Source organism: Protomyctophum parallelum, assembly GCF_964188405.1.
Source record: "Protomyctophum parallelum genome assembly, chromosome: 10".
NCBI lineage: Eukaryota > Metazoa > Chordata > Actinopteri > Myctophiformes > Myctophidae > Protomyctophum > Protomyctophum parallelum.
Window position 1 is genome coordinate 21,355,801 of NC_139704.1, and position 23,631 is coordinate 21,379,431.

General features: G+C 40.2%; 3 protein-coding genes across 5 annotated transcripts; 1 reads left to right on the plus strand and 2 right to left on the minus strand.

Annotated features, from left to right (window-relative positions):
* Positions 1–608: 608 nt before the first annotated feature.
* On the minus strand, positions 609–16,494 carry pla2g12b (phospholipase A2, group XIIB). Its single transcript, XM_083774711.1, has 4 exons — positions 16,414–16,494; positions 4,136–4,212; positions 3,281–3,446; positions 609–2,766 (listed from the first exon to the last, which is right to left on the minus strand). The coding sequence occupies exons 2-4, from the start codon at positions 4,178–4,180 to the stop codon at positions 2,648–2,650; spliced, it is 330 nt and encodes a 109-aa protein (XP_083630837.1). The 5' UTR covers positions 4,181–4,212; positions 16,414–16,494; the 3' UTR covers positions 609–2,647.
* Positions 9,509–18,112, plus strand: LOC310865551 (nectin-4-like). Of its 2 annotated transcripts, none has more exons than XM_083774709.1 (7): positions 9,509–9,637; positions 12,828–13,175; positions 14,184–14,525; positions 14,765–14,858; positions 15,181–15,335; positions 17,270–17,381; positions 17,476–18,112. In XM_083774709.1, the coding sequence occupies exons 1-7, from the start codon at positions 9,541–9,543 to the stop codon at positions 17,519–17,521; spliced, it is 1,194 nt and encodes a 397-aa protein (XP_083630835.1). In that variant the 5' UTR covers positions 9,509–9,540; the 3' UTR covers positions 17,522–18,112. The 2 variants fall into 2 exon arrangements, with proteins under 2 accessions (XP_083630835.1, XP_083630836.1); XM_083774710.1 differs by having other exon boundaries at positions 14,220–14,525.
* Positions 18,113–20,293: 2,181 nt separating this feature from the next.
* On the minus strand, positions 20,294–23,420 carry LOC310865516 (uncharacterized protein). Of its 2 annotated transcripts, none has more exons than XM_083774660.1 (4): positions 23,300–23,420; positions 22,498–22,623; positions 21,411–21,498; positions 20,294–20,850 (listed from the first exon to the last, which is right to left on the minus strand). In XM_083774660.1, the coding sequence occupies exons 2-4, from the start codon at positions 22,551–22,553 to the stop codon at positions 20,398–20,400; spliced, it is 597 nt and encodes a 198-aa protein (XP_083630786.1). In that variant the 5' UTR covers positions 22,554–22,623; positions 23,300–23,420; the 3' UTR covers positions 20,294–20,397. The 2 variants fall into 2 exon arrangements, with proteins under 2 accessions (XP_083630786.1, XP_083630785.1); XM_083774659.1 differs by having other exon boundaries at positions 22,498–22,591; positions 23,300–23,418.
* Positions 23,421–23,631: the final 211 nt, after the last annotated feature.

A 23,631-nucleotide genomic window follows, 5' to 3' on the forward strand; every position in this document is an offset into this window, starting at 1 on the left:
TGTATTTAATCAGGCATAACAATATTCTTGGACTTCTGCACGCAAGCAACTAATGTGCACTGCGCACTAAATCATTCCACGCAAATTACAATTAGTAATGCATTTATTCACAGAAGAATAACCTAATAGATTTACATTTACAAATGGAAACAGCAGTAATAGACAATATTGTACGTTTTGTAGCTCTCGGGCAGAAACCTCTTGTCTCCATATTTCGCTGACAGTAAATAGGGAGAGAGAGAGGAGAGTGACGATTATATTATAGCTCTATGAGAGTGAGTGACACACAGCAAAGGTCATGTATATATGTGTAAGTTAATGTCCTACTTCGTCGTGTCATAAGAAGTGAAGACAGCAGATCTAAAAGCTTGTCGCTATTTATAAATCGTTTGACTAATAGCATAATTGCCTACAGTAAGTCATAGTTGTCTTATCTTCTGTCTTCACCATTTCTAAAATTTAGAAATGGTGAAAATAGAAGATCTACAAATATGACTAATTGTTATCGTCATAGCATAATTTCCTATGTTATCTATTTAAAGGTTTTCGGAAAAGACAAAAAACAGAACAAAAGAAAACACTATCCTATGTCAAAGAGATGACTTAGGCAAGAAGTGCTTTTTCGTAATGTCCTAAGTCATATTTTATCTGCCTTATATCTGCTGTGCTGATTCACCCTGGCTTATTGCCCCCAAGTTTTGGAATGTGAACAAGCATTCTGATTGGCTTAGGAGGACATAGCCAGCAGTGTTAGGAGAGTGGAGTTAGGCAAAATTGTAAATTTACTTGGGCCTAAAAGCGATGTACCGGTAGTTAATTATGCTATGAGGCTAATGAAATATATTTTTAAATAATAAAGGTTTTGGACATACGAGGTTTCCACCTGACACTGACGATTTACATGAAACTATTGGCTCAGTTGATTAATTTGAATACAAACTAGCAACACTGAGCCTCACTCTAATGAATCCATATCACAGAGGCAGTATCTATCACGTACATCTTTATCAAAAATAATTTATTTTAATGAGGTCATAGCCAGTGGGGTTATCAAAACAATATGCTAATGAGGTCATATAGCCTTGTGCTAAAATTACATAGAACAGACATATGTTTGAAGAATATTGCATCTATGAGCATTGCACCAATACTCTGAAAAAGGAGTAGCCTAGCCATATTCAGATACTGAATACTTGATATATTCTAATACTGCATACATTCAAAATGAAATGAAACTCACAAAACCCAAAGTCACCCTCATTTGCATTTACCATATGAGACCTGCAGTAAGTGACAGTTTTGTGTTAGAAATATGTAAAATGGATAGTAATAGTCATGCTATAGGTAACAGGGGGCCTTGCCAGCTCTTTAGTAAAACAAAGAAAATAAATTTTCAGGTTGGGATAGCAAACAGGATAAACAAGTGATATTGAAGACACAAATGAATGAGCAGACAGAATTGGAACTGGAACACTATCACATTGAAGATGATAAATGAGTACTCATTCCTGATTGGATGAAATTGGCAACCAACCTATAAATGTATTTTCTGTTTATTAAAGAACCAGAGAGTCAAGGAGACATCTGTTACTGAATAATGAACACTCTATAGCAATGATTAATGGTTTTAGTTTTAACCAGAAAATATCACACTAACCATGACTCTCTAAAGCGGCGGTGCCCAAAATCACAAGGGCTGTGCAGGTAGATCACATGACATGCCCCTAAAAAGTATTAAAAAAAACTATTTTTGGCATCTACCACTTGAATTAAGGCGACTTGATTGATTGACATCAAAAAGGGCCTGTCAGCTCAAACCCACTATTTTGTTTTCAAGAGAGTTGCTGTGCACAAACGTCGCAAACTGTAGCATTACAGATTAAATACAAAAAACCCTAGCTATTCCATTTCTCCACCTCTATTTCCAAGTGCATTTGTCTTATATGTAACGCCAGCTCTGCTATTCCATATTTAAACTATTTTCAGCAATGGTATAATATTCTTTTTTTGGCGGGTAGATCTTGTTGAGCTAATTTTGAAAGTATAGCTCTCAAGTCAAGAAAGTGTGGGCACCCCTGCTCTAAAGCAAGTGAACTCAGAGAGGCTTCTTTGTTCTCAGTCTAAATATGCACAGTGTTTTCTCTTTGTCAAACAGTCTATAAATATGTATTCCATGGACATGACTTAGACTCTGTAATTTGTCTCTCTGTGTGTGAGTTGAATGAGTAACTTTAAGGTTGGTTCTCAAAGCGGGATGCAGGGATTCTCGGGGTTGGGGTTCTGAAATGCTCCTTCCAAGTCTGTTAACTCTGACAATGTACGTAAAGTGATGGGAGATTAATCGCCAAAAACATTGGTATCGGTCCGATTAATTGGTCTGTCTTTACAGATAAACAAGCCCAAAGTAACAGCTTGAACAGATCTACAAGCTCACAATATTAAATATAAAGGTATTAAAGTTCGGTAATATCGGTTATTGGCCATAACAGCAATTAATTATCGGATATCGATATCGGCCAAAATGTCTCATCGGCACATCCCTAGTACGTATGGAACCAAATGGACCTGTCAGGGTCCATTTGTACACTGTCAGAGTTAAAGGGAGACTTTGAAATTCAAACGTTTGAGGAATACTGGTTTTCAGTCTCTACAGCTCTTCCCTCGTCTCTTCTTCACAGTAGCATGCTGCCCTCTGGCTGTTCATGTAGGGGTTGCAGCCCAGGGTTGACACTGTCTTGTATAAGACATCAGCCATCGACTCGCATGCTGATAACAGACACAAAGGAAGGGAGGGGGAACAGGGTTTAATGTAAATATTTGGTATTTTTGATTTTTTCAATCACAGTGGTTCTCCAAATAGGGACTCAAGGGGGTCCCCAGCTAAATGAAGAACAATTTATACCCTATTTGATACTTTGTACAGGTTTGAAAACAACCTATATACAGGCTCACCAAAGTGTTTCAAGTGTTACATGTTATGAGCTTGCTATTTTTTAAACATCTTGAATACTGTGGAGAACATTTTGATAATGTACTATATCTTCCCTCACAGGGGAGTGACCCTGTCACAAGATATTTTCAGAATGCTGGTCTGCGGCCAAAATAGGCCACATATCAATGTGATGGTCCTTTACATGAAAATGTTTGAGAACCACTGTTTTAACTTTTAAAGTCATTTATACTTTATTTTAAGTCACATTTCCACCATGCAGTATACAGTCTTGACTAAATGATAATACCTATGGCTAACTTAGTGGGAAACATTGTGAGAACATCTTACCTTGGACCTTTGAAACAAAGCCCAGACTCTGCTCAAGGTCAGAGCAGATTCCATGCATACACCAACGGAACTTGGAGTCACAGCGGATCTTGCTTGTGCCACATGTGTCATAGCAAATGTCAAGCATGTCACAGCACTTGGTCATCGCAGGGACTCCCAGATCAATCTGTTTCAAGAAAACATTGTCTCAGTAGAATCCAGCACCTATATTCAAGGCTGGAGCAGCATTTCCTAAGCATAATATCAGAGCTTTGTCTCCCCACGTCCCCCGTCCCCCCCAATTTTAACAAGCAAGCAATTAATGTACCCTTCTTGGGGTGCATACTTAGTTTACACTAGTCATTGGTTAGACATGGGTTAAGGTTAGTTAGGTTTAGCCGGTGTGCTGCCCCGTGGGAGGTTAGTCAGAAGGACATGGACCTGAAACCCATTGGTTGTCAAATAATTGTCAAAACATTCATCTTAAGTAAACCTCGACAAATAATGCTAATACATAATACATGCGTGCAATTTATACAGTGCTTTTCTATAAGTAGTACGTACTCCAAATTGCTTTACAGAAACAAAATAAAACTTTGCTAGTAAAAACTTGTCTAAAAAGTTTAAAAACTAAGAATTCAAAGACAAAATAAAAAATAAAATAAGAGGTAGAATGGGGGGATTAGAATTAGGCAGGGAATGTGAGTCTGAAAAGGTAGGTTTTGAGTGTGGAAATTTTTGTTTTCAATCTGATAAAAAGGAACTTAAAAGTATACACTACATTATGTTCACTCAAAGTATTAAACATTCATCAAGTAATTGTCCTGATAGTGTTAGTAGATTGTGTTTAGTTAGTTCACATACATTGTCGTATACCTGGAATCCCATTAGAGGGTTAGTGCAGCCATCAGGCTCTGGCATCTGGAAGTCAGGGCGAGGCTGAGGTGTTTCACCTGTGGAAACAGCAAGGCTCCATTTAGTTTAGTTGGTAAAGGGGCCGAATACCTGAGGTGCATTAATTAAGTAATCCTCATAGCCTCAGGCCTCTTTAACCCATTTTGACCTGGGAACGATTCTACAAATGTCTTCTAAATCCAGATAATAAAAAAATAAACCCTACATTATGTAATTGGCCGCCGACCCCCATCTGAAAATATGTTGTTCCGACCCCCCCCCCCAGAAGCAAAGATTTGAGTTAAAAACACACTTGAAAACACATTTTCACGATTTTTCAAAAATAGCAGACCTACAAGCTTGTGGCTAAAGTATAACAATGCTTAAAACACCCCGCCCAAAATGGGTTACGATTGTCCTCAATCGATTTTGATTACGTTCACACAGGGTGTTACAATGCCACGTACACAGTGTATTCATAGATAAAGATGTACCCATCTTTATCTATAGACTATAACCCCTGTTAGAGCAGCTTTGTGTGAATTGTGTAACTTCTAGCAATGTGTTCACAGAGCTGCCTCCCTGACTGATAACCACAATGTATGTAACATGTAATCTCAGAAGCCATGTGGCCTTATCAATTATCTTAGACCATGGTTTTAAAGGGATCAATCACAGATAAACAGCCATCACAGGAAAAAAGGAAAAACACTTGGTGTGTCAAGAACATTAGGCCTAACTTATTTTCATGACAAAGGCCATCTATAGATTTAACAATTTAGCAATAAGAAAAACCGTACTGCAATTACTATGTGACAATGACAAGGCACTATAACAAAGTTACAGCTGTTGAAGAACATCCACAGTCAACTGGCTCGAACATACTGTACCATCTTTGCAGCGGTACTGACATACTCCGTCCTCCCCTCCAACCATCTCCACCAGAGAGTTAAAGTATCCGTTGAGAGCCTGAAAACCACTTCTGACTGAACCGAAGCCCCAGCTGGATTCCTCTTCCTCTTCGTCCCCAAAGGAGTGTTCCATCTCCTCCAGAGCCTGCATCATCTGAGCCAGCTCTTCATCAGTCACATCTGGTTCAGCGACATCCGATTCTAGGACTTCTGCAATGGGGACATATTCTTCTGGGACATCTGGTTCAGGGACTTCTGGGACGGGTACATCTGCTTCAGGGACATTATCTACTGGAACATCTGCAGCTGGGACATCTGCGGCGGGGACATCTGCAGCAAGGTCATCAGCGGCAGCTGGGATGTCTACTTCAGGGACAACTGCTTCGGGGACATCTGTTGCAGGGACATCCGGTTCAGGGACATCTGCAGAAGCTGGGATGTCTACTTCAGGAACAACTGCTTCGGGGACATCTGTTGCAGGGACATCCGGTTCAGGGACATCTGCAGCAACTGGCTCATCTGCAGCAGGCATACCCTCCATCATAGCATCAGTGTCGGGCCCCACCAGAGGGCTGTTCATCTCAGGTTCCTCAGCCACTGCAGGGTCATTGGCTGCAGGCTCTACAGCTACCTTCTCGTCAGAAGGCTCCTCGGCAGCAGGAACGACAGCTTCTGGCACGTCCTCAGACTGGACATCAGGCTCAGCTACATGCTCTGCAGCTACAGCCTCCTCAGCCCCTGGCCCACCATCGACAAGGGCTTCTGCTACAGGTGCGTCTGCTACGGCACCGTTGCTCTCCACGGTTTCTACGGCAGCGGCATCCACAACCAGGGCCTCCACAGCAATACTTTCCCGCTCCTCGGGGGCTACTTGAGGCCTGTAGAGCACAGCACACATAGACGCCGACAGGCAGAGGAGCAGCAGGGTGGCAATCTGAAGCTTCATGTTCAGGGTCCGAGCAGAGGAAGCAGTCCACTGGACGAGGTATTGTTAACGCGACGAGACGAGCTCGGGTAGTAGTGAACGAAAACAAACTGCTCATTGTGACTCCACTGAGAGCCACAGTGCAGACTTTAACCTCTGATTAGTTCAGCCATACAGCGAGGCAGTCTGTGACGCTGAGGCCAAAGGGCATCCCATATCTCCAACAGAAAAGGGATGGCTCCTAACGTATAGGTGCACAGTAAAATACTGTTAACATAACACAGAGAGTTTACAAATGTGACCAAATTGTCCGTTGGGTCCACTTGGTTGCATTTGTACACTCTCTCTCTGACAAATGGATAACTCCTGAAATCAACTCCAGCATGCCGTTTTAATTTGAACACCTACAGTAGCAACTCTAATCCTGGCATTTCAGTCTGTGACGTTCTCAAGACATAATGAACTCCATTGTGTTTTGATAAAAGTCATGCTGCATTTGTGCATGTGTGTTGATTTCTGCGTTAAGTAGACGTTACATTTATTAGTATGCTACAAGTTGTGGCAGAGCATTGGTGGGATTTTATACCTAAAGGGGAAATTGAATGTTAACATTTTTATTTATTTATTCATATTTGGCATAGAAAACAAATTGGGCCCAAAACCACAAACTATCATACAACATGTTAAGGCATATCTGCCTATTTACTATTTAGCACCTATACGCAGTAGGGTTTTACTTTGGACGTACTAAAAAGTAATTTGGCATACTAAATAGTATATTATAGTGATGGGAGATTAATCTGCAAACACATCGGTATCGGCCGATTTGAGTTATTTTTAGATTAATCGGCATCAGTTCGATTAATCAATCAGACCGATTAATTAATCGGTCCAATTAATCGGTCTGTCTTTACAGATAAACCAGCCCAAAGTAACAGCTTGAACAGATCTACAAGCTCACAATATTAAAGATAAAGGTATTAAAGTTAAATCTGACTTGCCTAAGCCTGCAGTGCAGATAGGCTATACTGTTACATGTATTTTTCAGAATGGACAAAATTTGTATAATTTTTCAATACCGAATGAGCATATATCGGTTATCGGCCATAACGGCAATTAATTATATCGGATATCGATTTCGCCCAAAATGTCTCATCGGCACATCCCTAGTATATTAGTATGCAATTTTGGATGGGGCCAAGGTCTGAAATCACAACATACTGTTTATACTTCTTAGTTCTTAGTACTGTAACCCTACTGCTTAGTAGATACTTAACAGTGTTAAGTTATGCTGTAGTTTTGCAGCTAACGTTGCATTCGGAGAAAACATGGAGATAAGAATCCATTCAGCCAAGCCTGGCATATTTTATTAGAAGGGCTGCACTCATCAGTCTCACTGAAGTGAACTGTTTCACACACAGGTGGTATTCATATATGAATGTGATTAGGACATCTGCACATAGGAGGCAGGCATGCATTCTATACCTTGTGTCTTGACGCCTCACAGTGGCACAATCATAACATTACACATTATATATATAGCAGTATTGCATACAAATGAGGACATTATATGCCATCAAATCTTAACAAACAGTAGCCTGAAAATAGCATACCGGTACATTCATTCCAACCTATGAAATGATGTGAATATTGGGAACCACATACTGTTGAAACAATGTGATTCATGTGGATCTCAGCAGGCCTCATAATGTGAGCAGCCTACTGTAGCTATGACGCCAGTCGCCTGCATGGACGACTAAAGAAATAGATAAGTCTATAGACTCTTTTTCGTCACCGCTAAAGCCCTTATCCCCTTTCTTTTTTTTTTTTTACTATTTTGAAAACATTTTTGAATAGTTCAACTAGCCAATCTACATTGACATGTTGTGAGCTTGTAGACTGGCCATTTTAACTATTCAAAAATGTTTAGCTAAATAGTAAAAAAAGGCAAAGAAGTTTAGAGATAAGGGGTTTAGCGGTGACAAGATCTGGAGCCCTCTATGCCCTAAATCTTGCCCCTTACCCCTAAACTTATTTGCCATTTTTACTATTTTAAAACCTTTTAAAATAGTACAAATAGCCGATCTACAAGCTAACAACGTGTCTATGTAGATTGGACTATTTTTAAATGTTTTAAAATAGTAAAAAATGGCAAATAAGTTTAGGGATAAGGGGTAAGGGGTGGCGCAAGATGGAGCCCTATGTCAGTAGTTCTCAAACCTTTGCGGGCCAAGGACCCGAAAAATGTATGTATTTGGCCACAGACCCCCATCTGATGTTTTGTTTTGTGCCATGGACCCCCCACTCCCAGAAGAGAAGATTTGTGTTAAGACATTCTATTATTGTTTGAGGGGCGCCGTCTGTCTGGTTAAAGGGGAATTCCACTAATTTCCAACATTTTACTATGTCATTAATATACCTTAGAGCTGTTGTGTGTAAAAAGTCCCCCCCCCCATTGATTGATTGATTTATTAACAGTTTGCGGAATTAACAGTTAACAGTGAGTGGACGACACCATAAAGCATTACACTTGCAATAGGGCCCACCATTTTCAATTCATCAAAACATTTAGAGACGTACGAATATACACAACTATATAGTCAAAAGGAAATCATCATAGGAGGTAAAAAGGAAAAAGAAACATACAGTGAGGGGGAACAGGGGTGGGTGGGGGATTCAGATTTTACGGTTTCGAATTGCAGCCGTCCGTAGGTGCCCTTTGAGAGCAGTTTTGAAGGAGTCAAGGGATTCGCATGTCTTAATGATTGTTGGTAGGGCGTTCCACATTTTGGTGGCATAGGAGCGAAATTAATTTAGTCCCTTGTTTGTGCCAAATCTGGGTTGCACATGGTTTGTTGAACTCCCTCTGGTGTTGTGGGTGTGTTGACATTAAAGGTATATTCAGTGATTTCACTTAATTCAAATATCACTTTTGTTTTGTTGTGATAATCCTCTCTACTATAGAGTGTGCTGACCATATAAGGTCCCCTGGGGGTCAAAAAACCTTAGGTTTCGTTTTTGGCTCTCTATCCTGATTGGATGAAAGGCTTAGGTCCCAGCCAAAAACTAAACCTAAGGTTTTTTGAGTGAAATCACTGAATATACCTTTAAGGAAGTATTTAGACAGGTACATGGGTATATTGGTGGTGTAGCGAATATTGTGGACGAGACCCATTGCAAGGTGCTGTACTCTGTCGTCAACCCTAAGCCATTCCAGCCTGTCAAAGTGGGCAGGGGTGAGATGGGTTCGGCCGGGGAGTGAGGTCAAGTAGTAGCCTGACCAGTTTGTTTTGGGAAGTCTTTTTGGGAACCTCCCCGCAACAGAAGCGCGGCCCCAGAGAGGGGGGTCTTGGGGGGGGGATTGAATTGAATGTGTGCGGAAATTAAATCACTTATCCTGGACATGTCCAGAGCGGGACAAAGACACTGGTTTCAGTTTGACGCTCGTTTCGATTTCGTTTTCCGTCAAGGCTTGGCTTACCGTAGGTTTCGATGAGACAACCGTTTTGGTTTCGTTTATTTCGGACAACTAAACATTGTCACATCATGAAATGTCGGACGCAGCAAGTCAAGACAAAGCGACGCCATGTCGTGGACGTGGAAAAACTGCACTGCTACTGTGGCTGATGTGGACGAATACAGTTCAGAGTAAGTTTTTTTGATTGATTGAAATATTTATTAACAGTTTGCAGAATTACAGACAGTAGCCTATATTTCAAGCACAACTCAATACAAAGACTGTTAACTGTGAGTGGACGACCCAATAAAGCATTAGGCCTACGTCTTTCGACTCTTTCCCTATGGCCGAAATATATTATGACCTAAAAACATTGTCATCGTCATTGTAGCCAGAGCCGTATAATAGATAGACAGATAGTCTATTAGTCTAATAGTGACTTACTTAACTGTCTATTTCTAAGGCTCTGATTGTAGCCTGGACGGGGGAGGACCAGGGAGGACTCAAGAGCAAACCATGCCTACTTCGGACTGGAGATCATTAAGGATTTTAGTCCATTGCGGCTCCATAGTGGCTCCAATGAAGTTCGTAGTTTCGTACATCTAACGCCAGGGCTCCACTGCCCGCGTTGCGTCGCGTCTCCGTCACCATAAAATTGAACCGGTTCGTTTTTTGACGCACGCACGCGTGACGCAACGCGCCCAGTGGAGCCCTGGCGTTAGACAATCTAGGCCAGCCAGAGGCCAGGAGCCTTATATAGGGGGCGCGTTCGGAAATAGCACACTGAGCGCACTGTGCAAATGCAATGCAACTAATAGGCGAGTGCGCTCCCGGTGATTGATTGATTGAAATATTTATTAACAGTTTGCAGAATTACAGTAGGCCTACATTTCAAGCACAAACCCAATACAAAGCCTTAGCTTTAGCCTTAGCCTCCAGGATGGAACCTAGGTAGGTCATTTTATCTTTACGTGTGATAATGTCGTATAATTTCGATAAATGAACTGACTAAACTGAATTGTTTCACTACAGCGTAAAGTCTCTCTCTCTCTCAAAATCTAAGAGACAGGGAGCATTTACGATTCACACCTGAAAACAAAGGGTCATTGTTTCTAACTCCTTTGAAGCTCACTCCCCTGGAGGGGGAGAGGTTTTAGAATTTACCCCAGACCATCAGACCATTTTGTTACCATTTTGGTATTTGTAAACTATTCCACAGGTTAAACTCAAATTATTTTTTAACAATCTGTCACTATAGAAAGATGAGACTCTAACTATTAATAGTGAGTTTAACTCGTCTCCTTTAAAATGTACGATAAGAACATATAGGGTTTCACTCCACCGTGTTAGTTTACCTCTTAAGAGAAAGTGTTCAGTTTTATTTTATAGTTCCGTTAAACATTTCCTAACTACAAGTGTTTCCGTTTTCATATACTTTTAAGGTATGATTAACCATGTTCATAAGTTTGTTCACAGTTTACATTTAAGTTTTGTTAAGTTTTAAAACGGTTTATCATCTAAAAATTAGCGCCCCAGTTAAAACGGATCAGGTTCCTTTTGTCCTAGGTCCCGCCTCTCTCCAACCGGAAAGAGCGCTGCATGTCCTGGAGAGGAGGGGCCTAGTTTACAAATATAAGGACAGGTCCAGTGGGTTTATCGGGGTCCTGGATCCGGTCAACTCATTTTCGGCTATCGAGTTTACTGAGTGTTGTTTAATCCGGAGAACCACAAAGGGTCTTCCCTTTGTTCTGTGCTTTGTCTTGAATGCTGGACTGTTTTTACTGCAAATAAAGCTGCCTGCTTTGTAACCTCATACATCGATATCCTGGCCTGGCTTCTTTTTTCCAGGACTGCTGCACGCTAAAAGATACGACAATAACATTGTCACCCACTCTAACCAATAAGCCATTTGCCTTGCTGAGATTACTATTAGATCCAAAGAGAATGGATTCAGTTTTTCCCAGGTGTAAAGACAGTTTGTTATCAGCGAGCCAGGTGCAGATTCTACCGAGTTCAGAGCTGAGGGCCTTTTCAACCTGCTGTTTGTTCCTGTCTGAGACTAGCAGTGCTGAGTCATCTGCAAACAGGAACAAGTTGCAGTCACAAGCTGATGTCATGTCGTTTACATATAATATATGTAAACGACATGATGACATCAGCGTGTCGTTGTGACTGCAACTGCAGCATAATAGGAACAGTAAAGGCCCTAGTATGCTTTCTTGTGGAACACCACAGCTCACTGGGAGGGGGGGACAGTGTTCCATTCACCTCCACCATCTGTTCTCTCCCTTCCAGGTAGGATTGCATCCAGCTCACTGATGTGCTATCGAAACCAATTGCTTTTAGCTTGTTAACCAGTATGGAGTGGTTCACGGTGTCAAAAGCCTTTTGGAGGTCCAGCATGACCAGCATGCCGCAGTATTTGCCACCATCCACCTCATGTTTGATGTGGTCACTGGTCGCTCAAATAGAGAAGGCATGTGTCAGTGGAGTGGGATGTTCTGAAGCCAGATTGGAACTCGTACATTAATTTATTTGTGGCAAGATACTTTTCAACCTGTTCATAGACTATTTTTTCCATCACTTTCGAGATGGAGCTTAGAATAGAAATAGGGTGATAGTTGCCGGGGTCTAATTTGTTCCCTTTCTTGTGCAAGGGGGTTACATTGGCCAGTTTGAAATCTTGGGGGACCTGTCCCTGTTTGATGGAGAGGTTTACTATGTGGGTGATTATTGGAGCTATAGAGATGGCTGAGTCTCTGAGAAATTTGGAGGGAATATTGTCATGGCCAGTGGCCTTGTGGGGTTGTGGGGGTGCACATTTCCAAACGCACCCTTAAACTGAACAGAGCAAATGGAATAGCGCACGGCATAGCAGCACTGATCGATGTCTTTTAAAAGTCTATCATCTTATAAAAAACACAATCTAATAATTCTATCAATCTATAATTGAGAGTTGAGACTGTCATGTCTGCTGATTACAATCGTAGAGTCATCTGCGTGCACGGCTGCACGCGTGCACACACACACACACACACACACACACACACACACACACACACACACAGTCACAGTCACACACAAACGTATGTGAAACCGTTTCTGTACCAAGTTGAATGCTAGAACTACTATGTGCACACACACACACACACACACACACACACACACACACACACACACACACACACACACACACACACACACACACACACACACACACACACACACACACAGTAGGAGTTGCATGGAGGAGTCAAATAAATGAGTAATTATGCTAGAGGTGTAGTTGTTAGATGTGAAATAAGATCTCATCTGCTGTTTGTCTATCAGATCTTGCACTTTATAAGTTACCTACTGTAACTTGTAAATTGTGTTGTCCAGGTATCAAGGTGATTGGAGGAACACAAACGGCAGTACAAGGACAGGATGTCTCCCTTCCCTGCATACTGACTGAGAAACCTGCAACTGAAGAAATTGCTCAGGTTTTTTGGAAGAAGACAACCCGAAACAACAGCAAAGTTCATGATTTCTTCACCGTTTCTCCTGAATACGGCCCAGAGCTCGTCAATGATCATGACAGTAGATTCAAGTTCATCGGGAGCTTAAAAGAAAACGATGGATCTATCCATGTCGCTAATGTCACACTGTTGGATGAAGGAGTCTACACCTGCATCTTCACTCTCTTCCCAAGTGGATCATACAGGACAGAGATAACTCTGACTGTGCTTGGTAAAATATACCTTTTTTATATTGTAGTATTGTATAATGGAGATAACTCATGTCTATGTTATGTTTTAGTTAGCAACAGGTGTTTAAGGCACAATACACTTTAGTGTATATAATTGTGGGGTCGCTGTAAGCGAACCCATCGTCAAGAGAAAACTTTGGCCCCTAAATCGTCCTACAGACTTTCACTTATAAACTCCATTTAAACTTGTTTATGTTCAGCTTACTGTGGAATCGTGCAGTCTCTTGAGTATTTGAAATGTTTTGTAGTTTCCGAGATATTTTACTTTTAAAAGGATAATGGAAGTCAATGGAGGATTTTGATACGTCAAAACGTCTTTATACCTGGAGACACCATTCCCAATTTAAAAACATCACCTTACTGTGGACACACAGGCCTGAACCTTTTACTTTGAAATGTTTCGTTTTTTAGATATTTAACTTTTAAAACTCAAGTGATAAAACGTTGGAACCTCCCTATTCCTTCATACTCACGTCACAGTTTAAAAAAATCGCCTTACTGTGGAGTCATGCACACTTTAATTTATTTATTACTTTGAATTTGAAATATATGGCATATATAACTTCAAGCACCCAATGCATTGTCAATGGCCATGGCATTTATGCGCTCCGACACACAATGATTGACAGGTGCGGCTGTGCTCCCATTCCCTTTTGCAGTGTACGTGTGACGTGTGCCTCTCCCGTCAGAATAACTCAGAGACGAGAGTATTTTTTTTAATTCTTTGAAATGGGAACGCTTCCTCCTCCTATCTCTCTCTCCTTCTCTCTCTCTCCTTTTAATTGAGATATTAACTTTTTTATTACACATTTAAAATACAGTTAAAATCTTCAAGTCTTCAAGAACCCCCCCCCAATTAAAACCGACCCTGTCACAATTACACGTATGGCCTTCTTTTTCTCAAGTTCAGTCTTCCATGTTTCTATGGCTTATTGTGCATGTTGTTCTTATTGCCTTCTTGCTTTGTCCCGCCTTATCGCTGCTTGCAGCTATATTTTGTCTACTTGTTTGTGCCACTTGCTTAGTCCCTCCAGTTACCAGCCTGAATGTTGAAGTTCCCGCTCTTGTTGAGAGGGAGGATTTAGTCGCATATGCAAGCTGCATAGCGTCTGGTGCCAAACCCCCTGCAGATGTGACCTGGGACACTGGGTCTTCTCAAGATTTGAGAGTTGTGACCAACTCCACTCAACATGTGAACGGCACCACCACCACAGTTAGCCATTTGGCTGGCATATCAACCCGAAATATCAACCACCTCCTCGTCCAGTGCGTGGTCAAGCAACAAGCCCTGGCAACAGAGGAAACCCTACCCTTCACCATTGAGGTCCACTGTGAGTTATACCTTGCCCTAACAGCTAATACACTGTCATATTTGTAACAACAGGGAGTCACTTATTTATAAACCGTATTTTCTCCTGTGAAGTCCTTGTTGAACCACACTATACCACTTAGCGGAACAAAGTGTATGTTGTCTCAATGTGTAGTGCATGTTTTCCCGAAAGAGATCACAGACAGGTCATTTGTCTTTTATATAATTTATAGCATGTCCATTTCATCTGCTTTCCTACAGATGCACCTCTGCCAGTGGACATCCGTGAAACATCCAAAGACGTGTTTGAATGTATGTCTGACTCCAGTCCAAAAGCTACGTATACCTGGAGCAGGTACAGTAGTTTCCAACAAACGGGTTTAAATACTGCATGTCTTCCCCCCATCTCTCTCCCCATTTCCTGTCAGCCTACTGTCTGTCCCTCCATAAAAAAAATATAAAATAAAATAAACAAAAAAAACATTGAATGTCATTGGACCGAAACTACATTTGAATCCTGGATATACATTTTTGGAATAGTATACTATGGCCACTCAATACAGGGGTTTCTCCAAACATAGATGTTGTTGTTCATTTTATCAAGCATTTCATTTCAAAACATAACACTGTGTGAGATACGGCGATCTGACACGAGTGTTGGTGTGTGTCTGTTCTAGAGTGAACCAGTCATGGCCCAGGGCTGGGATCAGTGCAGAGGGATGCAGGCTGCAGTTCACCAGCCTCACCTCTGACCTGGGAGGTCTCTACGCCTGTGAAGCTTCTAACCCTTATGGACAACAACATGTCTCTCTCTATGTGTACCATGCCACTGGTGAGAAATGTGCCTGCACTCCGTCCATCAACATGACTATGGTTTTTCTGTGTGGAGTTTGCATGTTCTCCCCGTGTCCCCTAGGGTAGGTACCCTCACAAAAAACATGCTGGTCTGGTCCTGGTCTCTAAACTGCCAGGCGGGGAAAGGGACTGGTTGGAATAACGTGTTCCTTCCACATGCTACATCCAACCGGGGAAACTGGCCCCTGTTAGGTGAAAAGAAGTGGCTTGGACTCTTCATGCATTGAAGGAAACGTGAGATCAGTCCGTTGCTCTCCCCAGGTTGGCAGAGGGAGTGTAGAGCCCAGGATTACACTACTAGACAATTGATACTGGCTGAAAAAAATAGCTTACTCAAAAAAAAAGAAAACATGACTAAAGTTCACTAGACCAGTGGTTTGCATGAACTGGGGTCGGTCTGGACAATTTGTTTTGGCATCTATTAAGTATGACCTCGTTATAACCATGATATGTTCTAAAAGTTTGGAAAACATTTAATTTCATTATACCTTTAATAAACAGTAATAACACATGAGTAAGTAAGTAAGTAAATTGCCATGCTCAAAAGACTAACTTGTGCAAAACTTGTGTGTCGTCATAGTTTATACACAACATCGAAACTGCTGTCATAAATGGAAACTAATGTTATCTTTGATTATACATTTTTATTTATACACTATTTTGCATTGTATAAGTCTGACCATTAGCATGATGCACAATATGCACACTATCAATACCGTGATCTAGAGTTACATACTGTATAGCTAAAACATAGTAATATTAACAGTAATAGTAACAATAGCTAAAACAATGTTAACATCCTAACTATAGACTGACTGACAATGCAGGGGGACAAAGCTAAGCAATACAAGCATAAGGCCACAAACAGTATAACAATATTAGAGATCATTTCAATGCTGATAGACAATGGTAAGCCTCGAAGCCTTGAAGACTCGAAGAGAGAAACAACAGAGTAAGAGTCAACATAGTCTCCAGAGTAAGTTGTAGTGATGAAACAATAGCACACACCTAGACATATTGTAAATACTCTAATTAGAATTACGTAAGGCACTTACCTATGTGTCCTTGACACAAAGCTTCCCTGAATGGAAGAAAGTAATCAGTGCTCCACAGTAAGCAGACCCGTCCAGGACAGACTGAGAAGTGCGTGTCAGAACAGGAGTCTCATAAACAGAGGGCGGTGTCGTAGCAGTCATAAGTCAAACAGGAAATAACAGCAATTTAAATGAGAGTTTGCCTACACCGACTACACGCAGTAGTGTGAGAAGCGGTTGTGTTACATTCCAGTCGTGGTTATGATTATTGTCAGTCTAAAGGTGGTTGGTCATGGAGCCCTTGTTGCAATTTACAATCAATTTACAATTTAGGCATTTAGCAGACGCTCTTAATCCAGAGCGATTTACATTAAGCAAGAACAAAAAGCATGGCAATACATCACATGCAGCATCACTTTTTAAAACAGAAGTTACAGAGTGCGCTTTACACTGTAAAAATCTCTATAAATGCATGGATACACTGATTGCATATCTGTTGTGTGAATCTTGAGAACTATGTGACCCATTGACTTCAAACTTGGCATGTGTAACTTAAAAAGTTCATATAGCAAAGACGTTTACAGAAAAGCCAATCCAGCATGTGCTAAAGGTACAGAATCAGCTAATCTGAGCTCTTCAGGAAGTACTGTACATTCCATAGTTTAGAGCAAATGCTCAATCTCCACTTGACATTTTGATATAGGAACTGCTAGATGATACGCCGACCTCATATAGGCACATGAGGAATTTCAAGGTTGGAAATGTAGCTTGGGGCCTGTCCAAGATGTGCTTTAAAAATAAGTAAAAATCATTATGTTACTCATGTCATTTTGTCCTTTTGTGTCGTGGTCTTTTATCTCTGTCTTCTGTTCTTTAGGAGGCTGCATGACCTGCTGGACTTTATTCATTCTTCATAACAGCATCGTTGCTGTTACTGTTGCTGTTGGTACCTTCTTGTACTACAAGCGTAATCGCAGAACTTTCTCCTGGTAACTATGAGTAGCATAGCATTTTTTTATTTAGATATTCGGAATATTGCAAAAATAATTAATATTTTTCTAAAGCTGATGATTCCTTAACCAGGAATCTCAAGATGTTTCAGAGGGCTCAGTCAGACCCAAACACCTAATGATGAGGACCTCAGACAAGAAGAAAGAGAGACATGATCATGTAAGCCATTGTCTTCTTAAAAATGTCCCACCAGACAGTCCTCCGAGACGCGTTACTCCGTGGTGGGAAAGTACAAGAGAATGACAGCTTGCCAGCTTTAGCCTGGCTAATAAGCCAGACTCAAATCACACTGTCGTGTACCGGCAGGCAATTGTTTTTTGCCAACGGCTGATTCGCGTCTGGCTTTAGCCAGGCTATGCCAGCTTGGCAAACTAATATTGTTTATGCCGTTTGCTTTGATTGATGATGATTGATTGAACGCATATTTGTATGATTTTATTTTGGTGTGTTCTAAATTAAAGTGTTAGTGTTGATTATCTTATCGTGTATTAATCTAATTATAGTAAACTAATAAAAAAAGATAAAGATCAAGGGAAAATATACCTTTTTACAGTACAATAATGTTTCACTGTACACATGTAAAATAATAAACTGCATAAACAATAATATTAGTTTGCCTCTTCTACAAAACATAAAAGTTACTGTCGCGCGTGCCAAGCTGTCATTCCTTGTATTATATCGTACTTATTTATTTATTTCCCACCACGGAGTAAGACTATCCAGCATACTCCACCTCAGAGGAAAGTCTGCTAAGGCAGTGTCAGTAGGCCAATCAGAGGCAGGCGGGGCGTTACCATGACTATGCTCGGACGTAGAATAGATATACGCTTTGAGAAGGAAAGGAAATTGTCACATGATTGGGCTGCACCATGATACTTTCATGGACACTTTCATGGGAGCCAAACTCACACCGGAAGTTCAATGAATACATGGCAGTGAATGGAGCAAGCTTGACCAGCTCATAACAAACATTACTTTTTAACAATTGACACCTTTGTCATATAATCGGTTCAGGAATATAAACGAAGAGATATCACAGAGTGCACAGTATATAATTTTATCTGAGGATCTAAACAGCAGCAGGAATTGTTTCAGGCTCGGAGGTATCGCAAGATTTGGCCTCGCGATACTTGGTACGTTCAGAAAGGTACTTTGTGCTCTTTAGATACCATACCTTACCTAAGAATTACAGTGTACACATCGAAAAGCAACACAGCAGACAATAATGTGTTATATGTCTTTTGTTGTTTTCCAGAAGTGTCCAGAAGGTCTCAGTCATTCAGAAATAGTGTTTGTTCATGAGCTGGTCACTGAGCTCTCATTGACTCCAGTGAATTCTGCCGAACCTCCGGGTGTAGTTTGGCTCCCATGAAAGCATCCATGAAAGTGTCATGGCGCAGCCCAGTCACGTGACCATGTCCTTTCCTTCTCAAAGCTTCCTTGATTACATCCTGTGACTGCACTTGCAACCGAGAACAAATCATGCCCCACTTCCTTAACAAGCGTATACTTTAAGAATGCTTACAACTTTACATACTGTTGTATTACTGTAGACTAAGTGTCTTAGTTTGAAGTGTTTATCTCCATTTGCATTGTGAATGTTAAACTGTTATTTATAACTACTGTACACCCTGTTCTTCAGTTTTGTAACACTACATTTATTATATTGTTAAAATGATTATGTATGTATCAACATGAAGGATTTCACTGCTACAGGTACATTTGGGATGGCAATCTACCTCTACATAGGGAAGTGCATTGTTCAGTTTTTCAATGATGAAAGCACAGGTGAATGTTATTGGTATTGTCTTCTCTACTATAATTGAAGCCTGCTGTTATTTATAACTACTGTACACCCTGTTCTTCAGTTTTGTAACACTACATTTATTATATTGTTAAAATGATTACGTATGTATCAACATGAAGGATTTCACTGCTACAGGTACATTTGGGATGGCAATCTACCTCTAAATAGGGAAGTGCATTGTTCAGTTTTTCAAAAAGCACAGGTGAATGTTATTGGTATGGTATTGTCTTCTCTACTATAATTGAAGCCCGGTCCAGCACATTTCTCCCATATTTAGTCCTGTAGTAACGTTACATTTTATTTTTGATTTAATAGCCTTTTTTTTTGCACCAAATAATTTGTGATTAAACATGCACTATAGTAGCTCACTATACCTCAGTAGGTTTTGTATGTTAGTTGTGTGCTTGCACTATGGTAGCTTACACTGGTTTTGTATATTAGTTGTGTGCTGTTAGGGTGCTTACAGACTGGGTGCGTTTTTCTGACAAATGCCACGAAAAATGCACCAGTCTTACTTTTCAACTAAGTGTTTGACTGTTGCTTTTGTTGTGATCCAGGACCCCACTGGCTACTACTATGTTTTAACTAAGTACAGCATTTATTTAAATAGTTTATTGATCACACCATTTTTAGATGCATATTTGTTGCTGTACCGTTTTTTTTTTTTTATAGTTTTACAATTAAAAATTCCTACATTGACAAAGGCCTGCGTGCCGAAACGCATCTGTTTGTTTGGTTTGACTGTTGCTGCGGATCCCTATTAAACAAGACTCTTAAACCAGCATATTACATTGAGTGTGGATTTAATATTCCTTTACTCTTTTTTTTTTTTTAAAGGTAATGTTACCAAATAAAATCAATCAATCATGACTTGTAATTCAGTGAGTCTTGTACTGTAGTCATTCTACTAAATGTTTCATTTACATTTCCACAAGTGTGCTTTTCATGGATTTTCTTAAGAAATGAGCCATACTTTTAATTGCCCACAATAGTGTGAAGATATCACTCATTCAATCGTGATGTGAAAGGGGGCTGCTATATATCACTACTATCAATCATTTAGCTGGGGAACCCCCTCAACACTGCAATATACTGTATAATAAGCAAGTTAATGTTCTTTAATTTTGAAAGAAATTAAAAGCAAAAATATATAAATGTTGGGATCATAATCAAAGGTTAAAGAGATCTCAGCTTTTCTTTACTAGATCCTCAAAAAGTTCCAGGAAGCGTTTGGTGCTCTCCTGTGTGGCCTGAAAGCGTTCCTCCTCCCTTGCCGCCTCTGCCTCCAGGAACTGCAACACGCTCTCTTCTTCTTTTCTTCTTCTCCTTTCTCTTTTGCAAGGTGGAGGACCGGTAGAGGTGGACGGCTCACTGTCCTCCTGTGTGAGGTTACTTGAGCCAGGCTCCTCCACATATGTCTGGCTACTAGTGGCCTTCACAGGTGTAGGAGGAGGTGACACTCTGCTACCCGAGTCCATGTCAGGAGACCGTTTATTCACCACACACAAGGAGTCCATCACGACAGGATACTCAATGGCTGACCCATCCCCGACAGCCTCGTGCATGATTTTAAAATACGCCCAAGTGGTTGGTGTGGCCTCTTTGTCAGTCCCTGCTCCAGAAGGGGCGAATCTGATTTCCTGCAAGAAAATAAGCGTGGGTGAAGATGAGTTGTAAGCCTGCCTATTAATATGATTTTTTTTCCTCCCGTAAAAATGTATTAAATAGAGAAAATAGTCGATCACTTGTAGAGTTTGGGTCCTGGCCTGGGCAGAAATCTCTTTTGGTTCTCGACCTGAAAAGTTTGGGAACCACTGCTCTAACGTCTGGTTGAACCTGAGTGCAGACATTTAATACCTGAACACTCTGTCGGTTTGTTGTTAATTGCGTATAGGAGTGAACCTGGATTATGTTCTGGTCATGGATATCCACTGGAGAGTGGTCTCCCTCCCAATAGAGGCCGAAAACCATCTCCTCTGAAGAGTTCTGAATTTCATGTTTGCACACAAATGTACAGTATCTGCTGTGTTAAACACGAAACCTAGAATGGCTGTCATTCGTTATCATGTAGTCAACAGTATAGCATGCTAGTGCAGATGCCAGTACTGATGGTCAACGGTTCAGATAAGGTCCCGTTCACCTTGAATTTGTTACTTTCAACAACATGATGCACGAAATATTAAGCACATTTTAACCACACCTTATATTTTCTCTTTAAGTTGTCCCACTTCTTGGATAGTTGAGTTGCGGTCACAGTGTCATCTATGGCAATTTTCTTAAGCATCTCCCTGTGGAATGCAAGACAAGTTCATACATATCAAACTCAATTGGTCTCAAATAATTACTAATAAAAACTGCCAGCACTCACAAATAAGTACTTCTGGTCATTTTAATTAACCACTTGAATCCAACCATTGCTATTCTGGGGAGAACATTCGTGTCACAGACGTGTTGTGAGCTTGTGTGACCTTGGCTAGATACACCAAAGAGATTTGGTGTATCGGGAAAAATCGGTCCAATTACAGAGCCAACTTTAAATCAGTCAAATTTACTATGTTTGATTGATCAAATACTTTATTAGTCAAACATTGTTGACAGGAGTACAGTAAAACATTTAGGCTAAAAGTATAGATTATAGAACAAAACGAGTTGGGGACTCGTTTTCAGAAACAGAAAAACAGAAAAACAGTGGCATTATGACCCATTTCATTGGGAATTAATATCTAACTCCTAGTGATAGTTTAGGTGATTAAATGTGTGCCTGCCCACCCGTGCCATGTACATTTAATAGAAATTACCAGAAGGACTTGTTATTACTTGTTTTTTATTGAATACTTTATTAACATGATTATTAACAGTACAGTATAGTCAAAGGTTATGCTACTCAATCAGTAATGCATATAATACATACAATATAATGTTTGTGAGTTACATTGAATTCTGTTGATCCATGTACCCGGTAAACAGTGCATCTAGTATCTACTACTTTTTAACTTGGACGGATTTCACCTTTTTGTTTCTACTTTGCTCAAAGAATTGCAGCCAGGATGACATTTATGTGGTAGTCATTTACACAAAGGCATGAATGTCAGAAAATATCATTTGCATACAACCAACAGCTCTAAATATAATATAATAGGGAACAAAACCAGATCACAACCAACATTAAGATACTGTAACAAATATACAGTATGATTTGGGATTTATTAAAAGCTAATAACAAAGAACTGAGTGTGTATATAAATTGACATGATACTGGCTGCAAAAAAAAAGATCATGCAACTCACTCCCAGGCTTTTTTGGCAGTGTGCCTTTTCCCTGTAAACCGGTTGTCATAATCCATTCTGAGCTGAATGAGCTTGCGGGTCTCATCATCAGTCCCTGTAAGACATTATGTCCAGGTGTCTGTCAATCTCAAATGATCTCATCAAAAGTAGAATATTTAGACTATATAAAAGGTGGTAAATACTGGCATTGATTGAAAATTAATTGATTAAACTTTTTATTAACAGTTTGTAGAATTTCAAGTAGGCCTACAGGTCATTCAATATAAAATCTGCTACGAAGATAAAAAAAACATTTTCAATTCTTCAAGACATTAAAAGGCATATCATAGTAAATAATAATAATAATAATAAGTAATATTAAATAAGTTAGAAAAAAAGAGAATACGTGAATAGTATAGAAAAATAGGGGGGGGGGGGTTGTAAAGCAGAAAATGCACACAAGATAGCCTATAGGCCTATAAATGTATTCTCCTACTCAAATACAAAGTTTTTTTAATCATTATTTTTAGTTTGTATTGTTTATTCTTAGATCTGCAAGTATGATACACAAGATTGTAGCAGCATAATTAAGAATACAACAGTAGGATGTAAGCCAAAGTAAAATAGGATATGGTGTCATAACCACATAATAGGCCTATAAAAGAAAGGCTATGGTCAACACACTAACTTTGACTCTTTGAGGTACTTTTGATGCAGTGTATAAGGTCAAGGATTCAAGTTCGAATGCATGGATTGGCGTCCTTCGTTATTATAGTGTACTAAAAACGTAAATAAAGCGCCTGAATGGAATGTAAACACTTACATTTGTGAATGGATACATCTATAGGTGCTCCGTATATTTCTGCCATAGAGGTGGATTTATACGTGCCCCCCAAACAATTCCACAAAAGTATACTATCAACTAAACTCCTCGGTGATCTTTCTCCTCATTTCCTCCTCCTTTAAAGACGAATTGAAACGTCTTTAGAGGTGTCGGAACCATTTCCGGATCGCGACGAAGAAGATTTCCGGGTCACGGCTGAAAGATAGGAACATGGAATAGTTCTATGGACTGTCTGAACCATCTGAACACCCATTACTGAACCAGGGAAATGAACGAAGTCCATTATTGTTACAGCACTTTATTACGTTAGT

What these genes read in the sequence shown, in the direction of transcription:
- pla2g12b (XM_083774711.1), bottom strand. Translation starts at nt 4,180, where the DNA reads ATGCCAGAGCCTGATGGCTGCACTAACCCTCTAATGGGATTCCAG. An exon ending in ACCCTCTAATGGGATTCCAG is followed by an intron (nt 3,447 to 4,135) that starts GTATACGACAAT and finishes TTCTTGAAACAG; the next exon opens with ATTGATCTGGGAGTCCCTGC. An exon ending in CTTTGTTTCAAAGGTCCAAG is followed by an intron (nt 2,767 to 3,280) that starts GTAAGATGTTCT and finishes GTCTGTTATCAG; the next exon opens with CATGCGAGTCGATGGCTGAT.
- LOC310865551 (XM_083774709.1), top strand. Translation starts at nt 9,541, where the DNA reads ATGTCGGACGCAGCAAGTCAAGACAAAGCGACGCCATGTCGTGGACGT. An exon ending in CTATGTGTACCATGCCACTG is followed by an intron (nt 15,336 to 17,269) that starts GTGAGAAATGTG and finishes TCTGTTCTTTAG; the next exon opens with GAGGCTGCATGACCTGCTGG. An exon ending in AATCGCAGAACTTTCTCCTG is followed by an intron (nt 17,382 to 17,475) that starts GTAACTATGAGT and finishes TTCCTTAACCAG; the next exon opens with GAATCTCAAGATGTTTCAGA.
- LOC310865516 (XM_083774659.1), bottom strand. Translation starts at nt 23,345, where the DNA reads ATGGCAGAAATATACGGAGCACCTATAGATGTATCCATTCACAAAT. An exon ending in AGATGTATCCATTCACAAAT is followed by an intron (nt 22,592 to 23,299) that starts GTAAGTGTTTAC and finishes AATGTCTTACAG; the next exon opens with GGACTGATGATGAGACCCGC. An exon ending in ACTGCCAAAAAAGCCTGGGA is followed by an intron (nt 21,499 to 22,497) that starts GTGAGTTGCATG and finishes TGCATTCCACAG; the next exon opens with GGAGATGCTTAAGAAAATTG.